Source organism: Pristis pectinata, chromosome 13, assembly GCF_009764475.1.
Source record: "Pristis pectinata isolate sPriPec2 chromosome 13, sPriPec2.1.pri, whole genome shotgun sequence".
NCBI lineage: Eukaryota > Metazoa > Chordata > Chondrichthyes > Rhinopristiformes > Pristidae > Pristis > Pristis pectinata.
The window spans coordinates 1,411,706-1,432,228 of record NC_067417.1 but is presented as its reverse complement, the minus strand read 5'-3'; the positions used below and the strand labels follow the sequence as shown (position 1 = coordinate 1,432,228).

The window sequence follows — 20,523 nt, the reverse complement described above, 5'->3', positions numbered from 1 at the left end:
TGCGTGGCACATGCAGCAATCCAGAGATTACTACCCTTGAGGTCCTGCTTTTCAGCTTCCTACCTAACTCCCTATATTCCCTCTTCAGGACCTCATCTCTTTTCCTATCTATGTCATTGGTACCAATATGTACCACGACCTCTGGCTGTTCACCCTCGCCCTTCAGAATGCTGTGGACCTGGGAGTCTCTTTCATGTCCACAGTATCTTCTGTCTGCGCCCCTTACTATGGAATCAGTACCACTCTCTTCTTCTCCCCCCTTCCCTTCTGCACCACATGAGCAGGCTCAGTGCCAGAGACCTTGTCGCTGTGGCTTTTCCCTGGTAGGTTGTCTTCCCCCCCCCCCAAACAGCATCCAAAGCGGTATATCTGTTATTGAGGGGAAACGGCCACAGGGGTACTCTGCACTACCTGCCTAAGATTGACAACAGCTCCTCTTTTGATCCGTTTTGGTTGCCTCACTATTGGAGTCATGTGCAGGCGTTGGAGAGATTGCAGAAGTAATCCAGGGCAGGCACAGTAGTGTAGCAGTTCGTATAACACTATTACAGCGCCAGCAACCCAGGTTCAATTCCGGCCACTGTCTGTAAGGTGTTTGTACGTTCTCCCTGTGTCTACGTGGGTTTCCTCCAGGTGCTCTGGTTTCCTCCCACATTCCAAAGACGTACAGGTTAGGAAGTTGTGAGCATGCTATGTTGGCGCTGGAAGTGTGGCGACACTTGCAGGCTACACTACACAAAAGATGTATTTCACTGTGTGTTTCGATGTACATGGGACTAATGAAGATCTTATCTTATCAAGAGGTTTACCAGGATGTTGCCTGGTGTTGAAGGTATCAGCTATAAGAGGTTGTAAAACTTGGATTGTTTTTGCTGGAGGCTGAGAGACAACTGGGTGGAAGCATATGAAATTATGAGAGGCATAGAATGGGCAGATTGTCTTTTTCCCAGAGTAGAAATGTCAAGTACTAGCGAACATTGATTTAAGGCAAGAAGGGAAATGTTTAAAGAAGATCAGGGAGTGGTCAGTGTCTGGAATACACCACTAGGGAGGTATGGAAGTAGCTATGTCAGCAATGTTTAAGAAGCATTTGGAAAGACATATGAACAGGTAGGGAACAGAGGGATATGGAGCATGTACAGGCAGATTGGATTATTTTAGATTGGCATAACAGTCGCTGCAGAAGTGGTGGGCCACCGGGCCTGTTCCTGTGCTGTACTGTTATATCTTCTATGTATTGTCCATCTGCCATTTCTCCACAGATGCTGCTCAACCTGCTGAGTTTCTCCAGCAGATTGTTGCTCCAAGTTCCAGCATCGGCGGTCTCTTGTGTCTACAGATTTAAGTTAATTGATGAAAGGTTATGAAAGGAGTTGAGGAAACTTTTTATTTTTACCTAATGAGTGAAACTGTGAAGGAAGCAGAAACTGGTTTTCCCATTTTTGGATACGGTAGGCCAAATAATTTTATGTGATTCCACGAAATGTTCTTCACTTTCCCCTTTTCGTTGCCTAGAGTTCAGCCTAGCTTCATAGAACACTACAGCACAGTACAGGCCCTTCGGCCCACAATGTTGTGCCGACATTTTATTCTGCTCTAAGATCTATCTAACCCTTCCCTCCCACGTAGCCCCCTATTTTTCTATAATTTTTCTTCTTTTGAACACATTTCAGGAATTCTATGCGCACTTTGACATTGTTCAGATCTACTCTTGCATCACTGAAGTACTTCATAGAAACGTAGAAAACCTACAGCACAATTCAGGCCCTTCGGCCCACAAAGCTGTGCCGAACATGTCCCTGCCTTAGAGACCCATAGCCCTCTATTTTTCTCAGCTCCATGTACCTATCCAAAAGTCTCTTAAAAGACCCTATCATATCCGCCTCCATCACTGTTGCCCGTAGCCTATTCCACGCACTCGCTACTCTCTGAGTAAAAAAAAACTTACCCCTGACATCTCCTCTATACCTACCTTAAACCTTATCCACAAGACCTCCAACCTTTGTGTCATCCACAAACTTACTAACCCATCCCTCCACTTCCTCATCCAGGTCGTTTATAAAAATCACAAGGAGTAAGGGTCCCAGAACAGATCCTTGAGGTACACCACTGGTCACCAACCTCCATGCAGAATACGACCCTTCAACAACCACTTTTTGCCTTCTGTGGGCCAGCCAGTTCTGGATCCACAATGCAATGTCCCCTTGGATCCCATGCCTCCTTACTTTCTCTATAAGCCTTGCATGGGGTACCTTATCAAACGCCTTGCTGAAATCCATATACACTACATCTACTGCTCTCCCTTCATCGATGTGATTAGTCACATTCTCAAAAAAATCAATCAGGCTCGTAGGGCAGGACCTGCCCTTGACAAAGCCATGCTGACTGTTCCTAATCATATTATACCTCTCCAAATGTTTATTAATCCTGCCTCTCTATCTTCTCCATCAGCTTACCAACCACTGAAGTAAGACTCACTGGTCTATAATTTCCTGGGCTATCTCTACTCCCTTTCTTGAATAAGGGAACAACATCCATAACCCTCCAATCCGCCGGAACCTCTTCCGTCGCCATTGATGATGCAAAGATCATTGCCAGAGGCTCCGCAATCTCCTCCCTCGCCTCCCACAGCAGCCTGGGGTACATCTCAGCTGGTCCTGGCAACTTATCCAACTTGATGCTCTCCAAAAGCTCCAGCACCTCCTCTTTCTTAATATCCACATGCTCAAGCCTTTTAGTCTGCTGCAAATCATCACTACTTCATCATTACTTTGTAGTACTTGTATCTTTCTGAAATACACGTGCAAATTTAATTCCTTCCCACTATTTGGTGGCTTAAAGTATAGTTACAATATTGTCATAGCACTTCAGTTGTTCCTTAATTTTACCCAAATAATTTTTTGTACTCTCAGGAACATCATTGATAAGATAAGTACATTGATAAGATATCTTTATTAGTCAAGTACATTGAAACACACAGTGAAATGCATCTTTTTTTGTAGAGTGTTCTGGGGGCAGCCCGCAAGTGTCGCCACACTTCCGGCACCAACATAGCATGCCCACAACTTCATTTTATTGATAAATCCCACTCATTTTCTCCATCTTTCCTAAATACATTGAGGCAGATGTTGTTTGTGTCTGCAGCTTGCCAAGCTTATTTATTGTGCTCTGTATGTTTAAGCACATGTATCCTGATGCCATTTTAGTCTGCCTCACATTTACCTGTTGTCTGTACCCTGCTATTTCTGAACTTTTAGTGATGTATATTTCCCTCAGTCCTCTGTGCACTTTAATGTTTCTCTAATCTTTCATCCTAGTTCCATTCTCTTTGCTAAATAAATTCTCCTCACAGTATTATCTTGTCACCGTGTGAGGACAATTGTCCTAGCTCTGAAGTGTAACTTGACCAAATACTTCCTGTGCCTAAACTGGTTCCAGGCTCCAGGAATCTGAAGTCCTTCCTCTGCCACATTTCTGCAGCCATGCATTAACCTGTTTTATCCTTCTCTTGCAGTACTCCTTCACATGTGGTAATGAGAATAATACCATCCTTGAGTCCTTTTGGTAACTCTCCCCTTGCTCCTGAAAACCACTGCAAGATCTCAACCTTGCTCTATCATTGGTTCTCAATTTCCCATACCTTGTCAAAGTTCTGTTCCTTCTTCATGGTGTTGTTTATCTTGTACTTATAACAATGCAGAAGGCCATTTGACTCATCTGGTCCATGCCATTTGCTGGGGAGCAATCCCTTCTCTCTCATTCCGTATATTTCCTTGTTGTCCTGTAACTTTCTTGTACAACTCCCCTTTGATCCTTTTTGCCATTATCCTGCAATAATGGGTAGTTAATAGTGGTCAGTTGACCAGCACATCTTTGGGCACCTGGATGCAACCTATGCAGTCACAGAGAGAAGTAAGTTCCGCACTGGCACTAGGCAGTAAGTGCACCACCGGGGATTTGCACAGTTATTTGTAGAAACACCTGTTAATCACTCAATTATTGAATCCCCAGCAATCACTGAAATTCTATCTATATTGTCTGTGGCTGCTCTACTTATGCCATCTCCTCTCCCCACACCCCACCCATCCCTCCATCCAAATATGCCATGTTGCAATGGCTGTACTCTGAACTACACATGCTCAAGATGGTCACACCCTCACTGGTATTCAGTACTGAAAACAGGATTGGTACTTCTAAGGATTCCTTGCCTCTTCCTTCCTTGCCAGATGGTTGTCTGTTTTCCATCCTCCTGTACTTTCTGTAGCTGTCATGTGGAATGTATGTTTCAGGAAGTTCTCAGCCTCCTGCCTGCTTTGCAGTGACTCCAGTTGTGCCTTAAGCTTAGAAACCTTGGGAGAAATCTTGTTGGCTTGAATAGATAGCAAACATCAGCTTAAAACCATTGAAACTTTTGAGTGTTAGACTTCCTGCATGTGCTGTGGGATCACTCTTGTTCTGATTCCTCATTATGCTGGGGGTTTTCCTCTGTAATCCTAAACGAGGTTTAATCAGGCATAGGATCAGACACCCCACTGATTTCATTTGGAGTTCCCAACCTGTTGATTAGGAGGAAAAAGAGAAATACCTTTTTGTTTAAAAGTACTTTGCTTCATTTAAATGTTTTCAATTTTTTTGTGTGTTTTATTTTGATTAATTTTTAAAAAGCTGTTTTAATCATTTGTTAAATTTTAATTGTTCTTAAATGTTTGAACATTTTAGAAACCATTAAATACTTTGACAGAAGGTAAAGCTCTGTCCACAACCTTGCCTTTTCTGAAAGTCTGCCATCTCCCTGTGGTTAGCTTTTAATGCCACACTGCCTGAGACCTAGTTGTTGCTCTGATCTCCCCATCTGACTTGAGAGCACACAGGGCCAGCAAAAACAGACCTTTGCATCTGACCAGGTGAATTCAGGCAGGAAGGGTGGGGTGGGGAGGCCACCCGATGGCATGCCAGATTTGGCAAGATCTGGCCTCTCGAGGTCAAGCAACCGGAGGCACTTCTTGCATGTAGAATCCTGGAGCTGCATTTAGCACAGGAATTGCAGGTATGTCTTTTGGTTTGTCCCCTTTGACTCTCACCAACTTTTACCATTGCACCATAGAAAGCATCCTATCTGGATGTATCATGGCTTGGTACGACAACTGCTCTGCCCAGGACTGCAAGAAACTGCAGAGAGTTGTGGACACAGCCCAGCGCATCACGGACACCAGCCTCCCCTCCTTGGACTCTGTCTTTACCTCTCATTGTCTTGGTGAAGCAGCCAGCATAATCAAAGACTCCACCCACCTGGGACATTCTCTCTTCTCTCCTCTTCCATCGGGAGAAGATACAGGACCCTGAGGGCACGTACCACCAGACTTAAGGACAGCTTCTACCCCACTGTGATAAGACCTTATGCAATGAGGTGGACTATGACCTCACGATCTACCTTGTTGTGACCTTGCATCTTATTGCACAGCACTTTCTCTGTAGCTGTGACGCTTTACTCTGTACTGTTATTGTTTTTACCTGTACTACATCAATGCACTCTGTACTGACTCAATGTAACTGCACTGTGTAATGAATTGACCTGTACGGTCGGTTTGTAAGACAAGTTTTTCACTGTACCTTGGTACAAGTGACAATAATAAACCAATACCAATACCTCAGGTACCCCATTTTGTTTAACGTTTATCTCTTGTGTAGAAGTTTTTAAGTTTAACGTGCTTTCTTTCTGTTTATCTTTTATGTACATGTTTACTTGAAAGTGGTCTTAAATTTCTACCTTGGATATAATTGCTGATTATTTATATATTTGATATTGCCCGTTGGTTTGTGGGGTTTCATGAGAACCAGAACTTTTGAAAATGTTACAGTTGTTTTTTCAGTTATGATTCTGAACAGAGTTTTGTTATATTACTGGAACAGAGTGAAAGTGGAAATTTGGTTATGGTGGTAAATTCAATTCAGTCTCGGAGCTGAATATTCCAGTTGTGGTGACTCCTGGTATTTAGTAGTAGAAACTTTGTTTATCTTTCTTTTCTCTACTTCTCGTTAATACTTAAGCTTGCTCTCATGGTAGAAATCTATTGTAAGGGCTTACTGTGTCAGTGCTGCTCCCTCCCTTTTTGTAGTTATTCATGGAATGTAAGCTTCACTAATTATCCTTGAAGGGAACACCATCTTGAACAGATGCATTTTGTATTTTGAAGGTACTCCCTTGGTGCTGTTGTAAAGGGAGATCAGGATTTACACCCTGCGATGAAGAAGTCACGATGGTGTTTGACTTCGGAACATCACCACTTACAGGTTCCCCATGTGCCTGCTGCCTGTTTCCTTCATGGTGGTAACGGTTGTGGGTTGGAGGAGTGCTTTTGAAGATATTTTTTGATTTGCCCGCAATCCTGGTCATGATTTTGTCTTCATTGTTCCTTGTTCTATAATTCAGCACTTGGAACTCCCATTTTGCTGGTGACTGGCTGGGGCTTAAATTGTTGCTGCTGCTGGTTTCTTGTTCATGGTTCATCCTACTGGTTGATATGCATCTCTGGTTTAGTTCATTTTTGTCACTTATCAGACACTGTAAGTTGAATGTCTAAATGTCTCAACTGTGTTGTTCTATACCATAGAAAATGCGGAAGCTTGACTGAAAATTAGATGTGTTGAAGATCACTTTTGGAGGAGCCTCAGGCTTGACTGTCATTTTGTTTGCAGAAATTGATAATGTGATGTATAATGAGGAAAATGCAGTGGTGTCCTTTGGGTGAAACATTTATTTACTCTTTTCTCATAACAGAATAACATTATTCTCCAATGGATGTCTCTGATAGTCCTGATCGTGACCCCCGTTCCCCAGAGGACCAGCTCTCTGATGATGATGACGATGACTTATTGCTTGAGGGAGGTCATGAAAATGATGAAGAGGATGATATAGACAAACATTCGGACAATGAGGGAGAAGGTGTAGATTCTGAGGACAATGACCATTGCAGTGATGCAGAGATTCACAGTTTAGGTGAACCTGACAATGATGGGGAAACTCATGAATCGGAGGTGGAAGAGGAGGAGGAAAAGTTGAGGGAGGAAGGTGATTACAGTGAAGAAAGTGGAAATGACGGTGATAATGAGGAGCGACCTAACGCAGAATCTGACCGTGATAATATTGCAAGTCCAAAAAGAACTTGTAGTGCTGAGCGAACTGAAAAAGGCACCTCTGAGAAACAGGATTTGCAAGTCGATGAGGAAGCTGCAAATGATTCCAAGGATGAAGCATCTTCTGTCATCAGGGACCTGGATGAACATGAGCTGGACTATGATGAGGAGGTTCCTGAAGAACAGCCAGGGGCTGTAACAGAAGACAGTGAGAAACAAAGCACCGAGGAGAAAAGCAGCGACTCGCCAAAGGAGGGAGAAATTGAAAAAAGTCAACCTGAGGAGAGAAAGTCTGAACGAGACAGAAAAGATACATTTCGTGAGAGGAAAAAGGATGAAGATGATGGGGAGCTGGATGAAGGAGAAGTTGAGGTATGAATTTCAAATTCCCCTAAGCAATGTAGTGTGTATTATAGTGATTCAAGCCTTGCACTGTAGCCATTGTATTGTTTTGTTTATTATTTCTGAGCATGCAGGTAATTAGCATAGTTCAATTTGTGTGTGATGTGGGAACTTTATTCTACATTTAACTCATATTTGTATACATAGAAAATTGGAGCAATACAAATGGTCCACTTCCATAGAACCATAGAACAATACAGCACAATACAGGCCCTTCAGCCCACCATGTTGTGCCGCCCTTCAAACCACTCCTAAGACTATCTAACCCCTTCCTCCCACATATCCCTCTATCTTAAATTCCTCCATATGCTTATCTAACAATCTCTTGAACTTGACCAACGTATCAGCCTCCACCACCATCCCAGGCAGTGCATTCCATGCACCAACCACTCTCTGGGTGAAAAACCTCCCTCTGATGTCTCCCTTGAACTTCCCACCCATTACCTTAAAGCCATGCCCTCTTGTATTGAGCATTGGTGCCCTGGGAAAGAGGCACTGGCTGTCCACTCTATTCCTCTTAATATTTTATATACCTCTATCATATCTCCCCTCACCATCCTCCTCTCCAATGAGTAAAGCCCTAGCTTCTTTAGTCTCTCCTCATAATCTAACTCCTGGTAAATCTCCTCTGCACCCTTTCCAATGCCTCCACATCCTTTCTATAATGAGGCGACCAGAACTGGACACAGTTCCCTCACATGATCATAGTCAAATATTGTTCAATATGGCATTGGATTCCTTTTCACACTGCGTTAGGTTCCAGTCTTGTTCTGTGCACATCTACTGAAATTTGATGAAGCCTATGTCTTTGAACTGTCTGAAGTACTGTCAGCACAGGTTCAGCTTGTGACAGTTTTGTACGGATTAGGCACGAGAAGGAACCCTTCCAGGACACATCTCTGTAAACAGAGGAGTATAATCTGTATTCTCTCTTATTCAAACACGACAATCAAAACAGATTAGAATATCCTGTGTCCAGGGTGTGCTCCAGTTCCTGCAGTGTCCACTTGTCCTGGAGAGCATCCAGTGAGTCAGAGGCCACTATGTGCCCCCTCTCCAGGCACACGGGTGCAGATGTAACCTCTGAAGGGAAGACATTTGGCTGTTAGGGACCCGTCATGGCCTGCTGACTGTCAATGAATTGCCACATTGGCCAGGCCCAGGAGCAGATCCGGGAGCTTCCCTGACCTATCTTCGGCAATGTTTGCCCAAAAAAGTTCGGAGTGTGGGGCTGAAGAACAACTAGAACTTGATGAGCAGCCACTTCAGTGTCACATTCCACATTCATGGAATAAGGATTCCTCCAGGCCACAGAAATTACATATCCTGGGAGTCTGTAAACCAGCTTAAAAACTTTTTGATGTGAAGGAGGACTCCTGCATAGACAGCCCTCCACTGAGGATGCTCCTCACTGCTTGGTGAGAGAATAGAACACCTTGGCATGTCTGACTGGCAGACAATGAGAATGTGTTGAGTGTGTACAGGAACAGCTGTATAGGCAACACCTTTTGACAGTCTGGGCATTTCCAAGAGACAGCTGAAGTTGTAGAGGTCCGGCTCCTGAGGGGGGTGCTTTAGGATCTGGGCCAATGAGCAACTCCATCTGAGCAGGAGTCATCTCGGTTGGGATCACCCAACAATCTTGACACTGACTGTGTTGGAATGCCAGAGGCTTCATCATGAGTCTCTGCAGCATGCAGTGTGCTCCTCTGCCATCTGCTCTGTCTCCGCATCTAGCTGCCCTGACAGCCAGAACACCCTTCTCCCCTTGAGGACCAAGCACACTTACTAGAGGTGATCGTGTTTCGGATTCTGAGAAAGATTAGTAAAACTCCATGATTCTACTGATTTCCCTCAGTAGAATCATAGAGTTACACAGCACAGACACAAGTTCTTCGGCCCAACTCGTCCATGCCGACCCTGGTGCCTTCCTGAATTAGTCCCATTTGCCTCCATTTGATGCATATTTCTCTAAACCTTTCTTAACCATGAACCTGTCCAAATGTCTTTTAAACATTGTAATTGTACTCATCTCTACCACGTCCTCTGGCAGCTCATTCCATAAACTCACCACACTTGTGTGAAAGACTTGCCCCTCGGGTCCCCTTTAATTCTTTCCCCTCCCACCTTAAAGCTATGCCCCCTAGTTTCAGATTCCACTACCCTGTTAAAAGACTGTGGTAATCCATCCTATCTATGCCCCTCGTGATTTTATAAACCTCTCTGAGGTCACCCCTCAGCCTCCTTCGCATTGCTTATGTTTGCAGTTGGGAGCTGTTTGTTATTCTGAAGGCAGAATCCCTCGCAAAAAAGATGTTGCCAGTGCATGCCATCTAGGGGAGAGTTGCCACCTGGCATGGATGCACACTAATGAATGACTGCCCTCCTGAATCAGGAGTTTCAGAACCCAGAAGAAATTTACAAGCTTCTTCTGGATCTTGGTGGCAAAAGTAGAGAGTGAGACCAACGTGACCAACTATTACCCCAGCATGGAGGTCATCAGCTGATTCGTGACCAGTGTCAGCCCTTGTCGGAAAGCACTTTGAGCAGTCCTGCCCTATCCCAGTTATGACTTTTGCCTTCGGCTTCTATCAGATGTCGATCAGGCTTCTCAGGTGGAGCTAAGGTAAGAATGGATGTATGTGGTGTTCCACACAAATGGTCTTATCCCCTCCAGCCAGAAGTCTATTTGCTGCTGACCTACCAAGTGTCTGGAACATTTCTCTCAACTGATCTGCGTGGAGGTTATTTTCAAAAAGATCTGCTAACACTTGCTCATCCTTTGCGGGTCAACAGGATCTGTGACTGTGTGGCATCAGCATAAGATGAGATGGCAGCTTCTGTGCTTAGTTCACACAAACCAAACCTGTCGTCCTCTGCTGAAGAAGACAAATGAATGGCTCCACACAGATGGAATACAGCTGGCTGGATATGGAGCTTCCCTGATGCCCTCCTCTTCCAAAGCAAAGGGGTCTCATCCCATAAACTATTACCAGACACTGCAGCGACGTACAAAAAATCCAACACTGACATAGAATGTGGTCTAAGACCGAATACACACAGACTCCTGTAAAGCTAACCATAGTCAACCCTGTAATCTCTCCTAATCAAGGGAGAGAAAGGTGATTGATAGATCAGCTCTATGGGTAAGGTGGAACGGGTCCTGGATGAAATGGATGTTGTCCTGAATGGACTGGTTCGGGACCATGTAGATCAGGTGGATGGATTGTGCCCAGGCAATCTGTGCTGAGGAAGGAGACCATTGCCCACTTAAGGGTCAGAGATTATCCCTCTTATGGCACAGGACAGTCATTGTACTGCTGCCTGAGAGAGGCATCTTCTTAGTTGTCAGGCTTTGCCCCAGGAACTATGCATAGTCGCCCCTCCTCTCCAGGATGCCCAAAGAAGTGCTCTGAAACTCTATAGACAGCCTGTCCAGCTTCCAGAGACTTGCCTCTCAAGCACAAGTGAAGGGTATTGATCAGCTCCACAATGTCAGCAGTGTTCAGCTGTTCTGTGCCCTCCAGGCTGGTCTTCAGCAGGTTCTCCTGTGAAACCCTGCACACATACTTGCTGGAGGGATATGAGAAAATGATGCCCATTAAAGGAGCAGATCAGGAAGTCCATATCCTCTGGAATTGCGATGGAGGAGCTGCCTTAGGCGAGCAGCTCCATGAGCAATCCTTGAAGGATTTGAATCCACGACCTTGCATATGTGCCTTGGGAACCAAAGATGCAGATGCCTAAATGTGTCCTCCTTCTCTTTGAACATTCCTCTCTAGAGTTGTGTCCTTGAAGGCTCGAGCCAGACGGGGCTCTTGTTTGTAATATGTGTGAATGACTTGGATGGGAAATGATCAATATGTTCATGGATGACATGAAGCTTGGTGAAATTGTTGAATAGGATGGAAAATGGGCTTGGGCTGTTGAGAAATACTGATGTTTTGGTGAAATGAGCTGAAAAATGGCAAGTGGCGTTTAATACAATGTACAAATGATACACGTGAGGTGATTCATTTTTGGAGCACTAATGAGGCTGGGACATATGCCTTGAATGACTAGAGAGTATAGAGAGTGGGTATCTTGGAGTACATTAATAGATTCTTGAAGGAGGCAATACAGGTAGACAACGTGGTTAGGATACTGGCCTTTATTAATTGATGCATTGAATACAGGAGGTTTTTCTCCAACTTTTATAAAACATTGATCAGACGTCAGCTGGAGTACTGCATACTGTTCTGATTACCAAGGTGTAAGAAGCATGTGAAACCACTGGAGAGAGTGCAGAGGAGATTCACCAAGTTATGAGGAAAGACTGGAGAAGCTAGGTCTGTTCTCCCTGGAATGGAGGAGTTTATGAGGGGACATGTTTGAGGTATATAAAATTGAGGGGTATAGCTAGGTTAGACTGCAGGAAACCTTTCTCCTATCTCAGATATGGATAAAACTAGAGGACATAGATTTAGGATAAGGGGGAAGAAATTCAAAGGAGATATGAGGGGACCACCTTCACCCAGAGAATGTTAATTACCTGGAATGCATGGCCTGAGAGAGTAGTTAAAGCCAGGTCACTGATGACATTTAAGAAGTGCCTAGATGAACACTTAAATTGCTTAGGCATAGAGGGAGCTTGGGGGAAGTGCTTGGTGATGGAATGAATATGGAAGAGTGCCCACTGGTCAATATGGATGAGTTGGGTTGAATGGCCTGTTTCCATGCTGTGTAATTCAATGATTCTAAGATTCTACATTTTCCCACATTACACTCTATATTTGCCAACTTTTTGCTCTCTCACTTCAGCTACCAACATCTCCCTGTAAACTCTATCCTACCTTTTTTGAGTCATCCTCAAGTTGGGCTTCCTTCCTCCAAGTCTTTTAATACATATTGTAAACAGTTGCAGTCCCAACACAGATCCCTCTGGTACTCCACTGGTCGTAGGTTGCTACCTGAAAATGACCCCTTTATCCCCACTCACTGCTTCCTACTGGATAACTAATCCTCTATCCATGTCAATAAGTCATCTTCAACACTGATAGCTCTTATCATGTGACCTTGTTGAATGCCTTCTGGAAGTCCAAGTATATCTATTGGCTCCCCTCTATCCAAGATTTCCTCAAAAAACACTAATAAATTCTTTTTTTTAAAAAAGCTAGCAAATTCGATACAATAGGGACTTGGTGGTAGAAGAGAGAAGTTGGTTGTGGAGGGTTGTTTTTCATATTGGAGGCCTGCGTTCAGTGGTATGCTGCAGGGATTGGTGCTAGGTCCTCTATTTGGCATAGCTACCGCAACCAGACCTCAGGAGCACCTCGAGGATCATGGTCACTCCCGCCACTCGGGGTTCATTAGAAGTCGCTTTGGCCACCTATAGGTGTTACCAGCAGAACCAACATGGAGGCGCGACTCACTGTGATGCAGAGGCCCAGAAGAACATCACAGCTACCACGTAACCAAACTTTACCTCCAACGGGTCCTGGCGATGTCAAACCAGGTCCTGGTGGCGGGGGCCAGGTTTTAAACCCAAGAGAGTCATAGTTACTCCCGCCAGAGTAACTATGAGAATGTAGGTGGCATAATTAGTAAGTTTGCCGATGACACCCAAATTGGGAGTATAGTGGACAGCAAAGAGGTTGTCAAAGGTTACAACAGGATCCAGTCAACTGGGAAATCAGTCAACAGAACTGCAGATGGAATTTAACTCTAAGTGTGAAGTGATACATTTTTGGAAGGTAAACCAGGGCAGGACTTGTACCCCAGGGCCCTACCATTCACTGTACAAGTACGTAGTTCCCTGAAAATGAGAACACAGGTAGACGGTGGTAAGGAAGGCATATGGCATGCTTGCCTTCATCAGCCAAGGCTTTGAGTACAAGAGTTGGAATGTCATGTTACAGTTGTACAAAACATTGTTTAGGCAACCCTTGAGTGTTGTGTGCAGTTCTGGTAGCCACACTTTAGGAAGGGAGTGATTAAGCTAGAGGGGGTACAGAAAAGATTCACAAAGATGTTGCCTGGATTGGAGGGCTTGAGTTATAAGGAGAGACAAGCTGGGTCTGTTTTCCCTGAAGGAAGGAGGCTGAGAGGTGATGTGATGTATGTAAAATAATGGGAGGCATAGATGGTGTAGGTAGTCAGAGTTTGTTTCCCGTGGTTGGAATGTCTAAAACCAGAGGACAAGTGGGAGGAGGTTTAAAGGGGATCTGAAGGGTAATTTTTGCACAGAGTAATTGGTATCTGGAATCAGAATCAGGGTTATTATCACTGACATATGTTGTGAAATTTGTTGTTTTGCAGCAGCAGTACAGTGCAAAACATAAAGACATAAAAATTACTGTAAGTTACAATAAAACAATAAATAGTGCAAAAGAGGAATAACAAGGTAGTGTTCATGAATCATTCAGAAATCTGAGGACAGAGCAGAAGAAGTTGTTCCTGAAACATTGAGTGTGGGTCTTCAGGCTTCTGTACCTCCTCCCCAATGGTAGTAATGTGAAGAGGGCATGTCCCAAGTCTTTAGGGGCCTTAATGATGGATGCCGCCTTCTTGAGACACTGCCTCTTGAAGATGTCCTCAATGGCGGAGAGGGTTGTGCCCGTGATGGAGCTAGCTAAGTCTACAAGGCAGAGTACAAAGTTAATGGCAGGATTCTTGGTAGTGTGGAGGAGCAGAGGGATCTGGGGGTCCATATCTACAGATCCCTGAAAGTTGCCTCACAGGTGGATAGGGTAGTTAAGAAAGCTTATGGGGTGTAAGCTTTCTTAAGTCGAGGGATCGAGTTTAAGAGCCGCGAGGTAATGATGCAGCTCTATAAAACTCTGGTTAGGCCACACTTGGAGTACTGTTCCAGTTCTGGTCGCCTCATTATAGGAAGGATGTGGAAGCATTGGAAAGGGTGCAGAGGAGATTTACCAGGATGCTGCCTGGTTTAGAGAGTATGGATTATGAGGAGAGACTAAGGGAGCTAGGGCTTTACTCTTCGGAGAGAAGGAGAATGAGAGGAGACGATAGAGGTGTACAAAATATTAAGAGGAATAGATAGAGTGGACAGCCAGCGCCTCTTTCCCAGGGCACCAATGCTCAATACAAGAGGGCATGGCTTTAAAGTAATGGGTGGGAAGTTCAAGGGAGATATCAGAGGAAAGTTTTTTTTTACCCAGAGTGGTTGGGGCATGGAATGCGCTGCCTGGGGCAGTGGTGGAGGCAGGTACATTGGTCAAATTCAAGAGATTACTAAATAGGCATATGGAGGAATTTAAAATAGAGGGATATGTGGGAGGAAGGGGGTAGATAGTCTTAGGCGAGATTTAAAGGTCGGCACGACATTGTGGGACGAAGGGCCTGTATTGTGCTGTACTGTTCTATGTACAACACTCACATTGGAGCCTCCATACCAGGCTGTGATGCAACCAGTCAGAATGCTCTCCACTGTACATCTGTAGAAATTTGCAAGAGTCTTTGGTGACATACCAAATTTCCTCAAACTCCTAATGAAGTAGAGCCTCTGGCATGCTGCCTTCATGATTGCATCAATGTGTTGGGCCCAAGGTAGATCTTCTAAGATGTTGACGCCCAGGTACTTGAAGTTGCTCACCCTTTCCACCACTGACCCCTCAATGAAGACTGGTGTGTGTTCTCCCGACTTCTCCTTCCTGAATTCCACATTCAATTCCTTGGTCTTGCTGACATTGAGTGTGAGGTTGTTGTTGCGACATCACTCAACCCACTGACCTATTTCACTCCTGTGCACCTCCCCATCGCCGTCTGAGATTGTGCCAACAGCAGTGGTGTCATCGGTGAATTTATAGATGACGTTTGAGCTGTGTCTAGCCACACAGTCATGAGTGTAGAAAGAGTAGAGCAGTGGGCTATGCACACATCCTTGAGGTGCACCTGTGTTGATTGTCAGTGAGGAGGAGATGTTACTACTGATCTGCACTGACTGTGGTCTCCTGATAAGGAAGTTGAGGATCCAGTTGCAGAGGGAGATGTAGAGGCCCAGGTTTTGAAGTTTGTTGGTTAGTACTGAGGAGATGATGGTGTTGAACACCAAGCTGTAGTCGGTAAGCAGCAGCCTGACACATGTTTTGCTGTTGTCTAGGTGCTCCAAAGCCAAGTGGAGATTGTGTCTGCTGTAGACCTGTTGTGGTGGTAGGCAAATTGCAGCAGGTTCGGGTCCTTGCTCAAGCAGGAGTTAATTCTAGCCATGACCAACCTCTCAGAGCACTTCATCACAGTAGATGTGAGTGCTACCAGGCAATAGTAATTGAGGCAACTCACCCTGCTCTTGAACTAATTGAGGAGGTGGTGGAGGCAGGAACAGTAACAATGTTTGAGGCACCTGGACAAGTATTTGAATGAGCAGGGCATAGAGAGATATGGAATTAATGCAGGCAAGTGGGATTAGTGCAGATGGTCACGATGGTTGCTATAGACGTAGTGGGCTGAAGGGGTTGTTTCCACACTGTATGAATATGCCTCTAAATTTCTCAAATAACATTTCTGCTTTGTGAAGCCATGTGGTCTCTTGCTAAATGAGATTATGATTTTCCAAATGTGCTGCTATTAATTTCTTAATGGATTTTAATATTTTTCAACTATAGTTAGGTGAATTGGCTTACAATTACCCATTATTTATCTTTCTCCTTTTTTGAATAAGGACGTAACATTGGCAGTCTTCCGATCCTCTGGCACTTTTCCAGAATCTAAGAATTTGTGGGAGATTACAACCACTGCATCCATTGTCTTGGTCACCACTTCTTGGCAGCCTTTGCCCCATTCCTTTACCTAACACCAGTGGTGGTATTACAGGTGACCCCCACATTCTGGAGGTTTGGGTAATGGAAATTCGCCCTTACGGATTTTGCATCACTATCCAAAATTTGAGATAAGAAATCCAATTCGCTCTCACGGAATTTATGTGAGAAAAACACGAGTAAGCACTGAATTTATTTTTCTTTCACTTATGTTTCTTGACACATGCACAGATGACACAGCTTTGCATTACAGAAAATCATGATATGGACCATTTTAACATGGAACAGTATAGCACAGGAACAGGCCTTTCAGCCCACAATGTCTGTGCCAAGCACGTTGCCAAATTAAACTGATCCCTTCTGCCTGCAGCTTATCATTTCTTGCATATTCATGTGCCTATCTAAAAGCCACTTGAATGCCACTGTTGATCTGTTTCTACCACTATCCCTGACAATGTGTTCCAGGCACCCACCACTCTGTGTTTTAAAAACAAATGCTCCGCATATCCCCTTTAAACTTACCCCCTCTCACCTTAAAGCTATGCCCTCTAGTATATGACATTTCTACCCTGGGAAAAAGATTTTGGCTATCTACCCTATCTATGGTAGGGGTGACCTGACAAGATCATGAAGGGCATAGACAGGGTGAAAGCACATAGTCTTTTTCCCCAGGGAGGAGGTACTAAAAACAAGAGGGGACGTTTAAGATCAGAGGCAAGAGATTTCAAAGGGACATCAGGGGCAGCTTCTTCACGCAAAGGGTGATGTGTATTTGGAATGAGCTGCCAGAAGTAGTGGTTGAGGTGGGTATATTAACAACATTTAAAAGCCATCTAGATAAGTACATGGATAGGACCGGTTTAGAGGGCTATGGGCCAGACGCAGGCAGATAGGGCTAGCTTGCTGGGCAACACTGTTGGCATGGATGAGTTGTTTCCATGCTGTAAGACTCTATGACTCTAGACCTCTCATAATTTTATAAACTTTATCACATCTCCCCTCAGCCTCCGCTCCAGAGAAAGCAATCCCAAGTTTTTTAAGATAAGATAGAATTTCTTTATTAGTCACATGTACATCGAAACACAGTGACATGCATCTTTTGCATAGAATGTTCTGGGGGCAGCCTGCCAGTGTCTCCTTGCAGCTCATGCCCTCTAATCGAGGCAGCATCCTGGTAAACCTCCTGCACCCTCTCCAAAGCCTCCATATCCTTCCTGTAATGAGGCAACCTGATCTGCATGCAATGCTCCCGAGTGCAGCCTAACCAAAGTTTTATACACTGCATGATGACTTCCTGACTCTTGTACTCCATGCCCTAGTGATGAAGGCAAACATGTCATACACCACCTTTTTACCACCCTCCCTACTTGCCTTGCCACTTTCAGGGAGGTATGGACTTCGACCCTTTTTCATTGTCCGCAACTCCACCAATTTGTGTGTCATCTGCAAACTTACTAACCAACTCATCTATATTTTTGTCCAAGTCATTTATATATATCACAAACAACAGAGGTCCCAGTACTGATCCCTGATGAACACAGACCTTCAGCCAGCATAACCCTTCCACCACTGTCCTCTATGGGCAAGCCAGTCTGAATCCAGTCACCGTGCATCCCATGCATCTTAATCTTCCTGATCAACCTACCACGAGGGACCTTGTCAAATGCCTTTTCTAGGAACGCAACCAGCCATGTAACTTGGGGGAGTCGCCTGCATTGTATTCTTCTCCAGCAAGGTTTAGTATGGTAGTGTCATTTACTATAAAGACTAATGCACAGTATCTGTTTCCCTGTTCCCCATAACTATTTCCCCAGCCTCATTCTCTCACTGGCCACTGTTCATTTGAGCCAATGGATAATAAGAGTTTATTTATTCCTTGCTAGTTTGCCCTCAATTTATTTTCTCTCCTTTATTGTATTTTTTTATCCTCTTTTGCTGGTTTCTGTATTTATCCCAATCTTTGGTCTACTGCCAGCTTTACCCTCCTTAACGTCCATGGTTTGTTCATTTCTTTTTTGCTAGGATACATTATTGCTGAGTATCCTGAATTACCTCATGTCTGCCAATGCTTACCTGTTTGTCTGTCCTGCTAATCTGTCGGCCTAGTCATCACCAGCCAACTCTATCCTCATTCCATTGTAATTCCCTCTATTTAAGTTGAACAGTTGTTTCTGACCCAAATTTCCTCTCTCAGATTGAATGCAAAATTCTATCACACTATGATCACTACTTCGAGGAGACCTTTTACCCTGAGGTCATTTATTAAATTTTCATTTACCGCCCTGGTCCCCAAGCTGTTAGGTCAGATGGTGAAATAGCGACACTTGTGACTGTGACAATAACTGAGATATCATCTTGGTGAATAGCTCATGCACAGTGTGAGATCCTGCCAGAGCTAATCTAAGTGATGATATGTGCTTGCTGCTGGAGGGAGAGAGATGACTTTGAATGAAGAACAGTGACTCCTGGGGAATCACATTGCATATAAATCTCCAGTCTAGGACATATTACCCACTGCTCTTTGATCTTTATCTGCTTCCTGGCCATGCTGCTGCATTTTATGTAAACCTGTTTACCTTTCTCTTTTAATTAAATTTCCTCCTATGATGCTTTCCTACAGAAATTGAAGTACGTAGGCTGGTCTGCAATTTTGAGTGTTTTGGAACCTTTTGTCTAAAACTATGAGAACTCTTTTCGTATTCCTGGGAATCACGTGTCTCTGGCAAAACTAAAATTTATTGTCCATCCCAAATTGCCCATGGGAAAGTGGTGGTGAGTTGCTTTCTTAAACTGCTGCAGCCCTTCTCATGAAGGGGCACCCACCATGCTGTTGGATAGGGGATTCCAAGAATTGGACCCAACGATAATGAAGATCAGTAATGTATTTCCAAATTTCCTATATTTCACCTACAGTGTCCCATTGATACAGGAAGTTTAAGGTGGTAGGTGGGGTGCTAATCAACATTTATGGCCATATAATTTACCTGTTGATTTCTTAAGTTCTTATCTTGTTCTGTGTTGAAAATGCACCTCCATCCCTGGCTCCTATTCCAGAGCAACTGAAGTCATTGTATTTGCTGAATTTGCTTACTTCCCAAAAATCTCCCTTCAGCATTAAAAGGACACATTGGATGTTTCGCACAGATTTCTGTCTATCACACTCTTCTATTTACAAAGTTAGTGGGAGAAAGCAGCTCGCCATCACCACCTTGAGGCTAAATTAGTGGGAATTCTTAAAATTTACCTTTAATGCTTTCTGATTGAAAGGGGCTTAATCCTTGATCCTTAAGGGGCTTGGAGATGCAAGAGACTGTAGATTCTGGAACCTGTAGCAAAAAATAAACTGCGGGAAGAACCTGGTGAGTCAAGTAGCATCTGTGGGCACATAGGGATAGTTGTATTTTGGGATGAGGCCCTGCATCAGGACCTTTAGTTCCACAGATGCTGCTTGACCTGCTCTTTGCAGTTTGCTTTTTCTTTAAGGGGCTTGATAGGGTAAGTTGCAGAGTTGTTGTTACCATTAGGTGGAGTGTTGAGTAGTAATATCACAGTCCCACATTAAAGGATCAGCCATCCATAGGTCAGAAATTAGAAGAAATTCCTTCACCCAAGAATAGTGTCTTTGGAGTACTCCATCCAGTGGGCTGTGCAGGTTCTATCATTGAGTATCTTCTAGACAGATCAATAGATTTTTGGTTAGAAAGGGAATCAAGAAATGTAGTTCATGCAGGAAGGAGGCACTGAGGTAAGATACTGCTGTGATTTATTGAATGGTGGAGCAGGCATGAGGGGATAATGGTTTATTCCTGGTTCTATTTGAACAGACAGAGAATAGAGGGATATGGACCATGTGCAGGCAGATGGGATTAGTTTAGCTTGGCATCATGGTCAATGCACACATGGTGGGCCGAAGGGCCTGTTCCTGCACTGCTATTCTATGCTTGATTCTTCATTTTCTTAAGATGACAAATTGCTGTTTCCACATATATTTGCTAGGATTCGGTAATGACATTTTTTCCTGTTGCTAGGATGATGACCTTGAGGAAGGTGAAGTGAAAGATCCCAATGAGAGGAAAGTCCGGCCAAAGCCTATCTGCAGATTCTACATTAAAGGTAATCACCCGCTGAGAACCTTCAGAGCTCTGAGATACAAACTACAATAATTAATGGAAATCATCAGAAGCTATCTCTTATCAATGCTTTCCGATAACTCCCTGAAGGAATATATTAA

General features: G+C 44.1%; 1 protein-coding gene across 1 annotated transcript in view; it reads left to right on the top strand.

Moving 5' to 3' along the window:
- zc3h18 (zinc finger CCCH-type containing 18) overlaps positions 1-20,523 on the top strand; it is a 185,936-nt gene that overhangs the window by 15,266 nt on the left and 150,147 nt on the right. The window contains 2 exon segments of the mRNA XM_052028145.1: positions 6,779-7,506; positions 20,321-20,405. Coding sequence (XP_051884105.1) covers positions 6,796-7,506; positions 20,321-20,405 — 796 coding nt within the window. The 5' untranslated portion in view covers positions 6,779-6,795.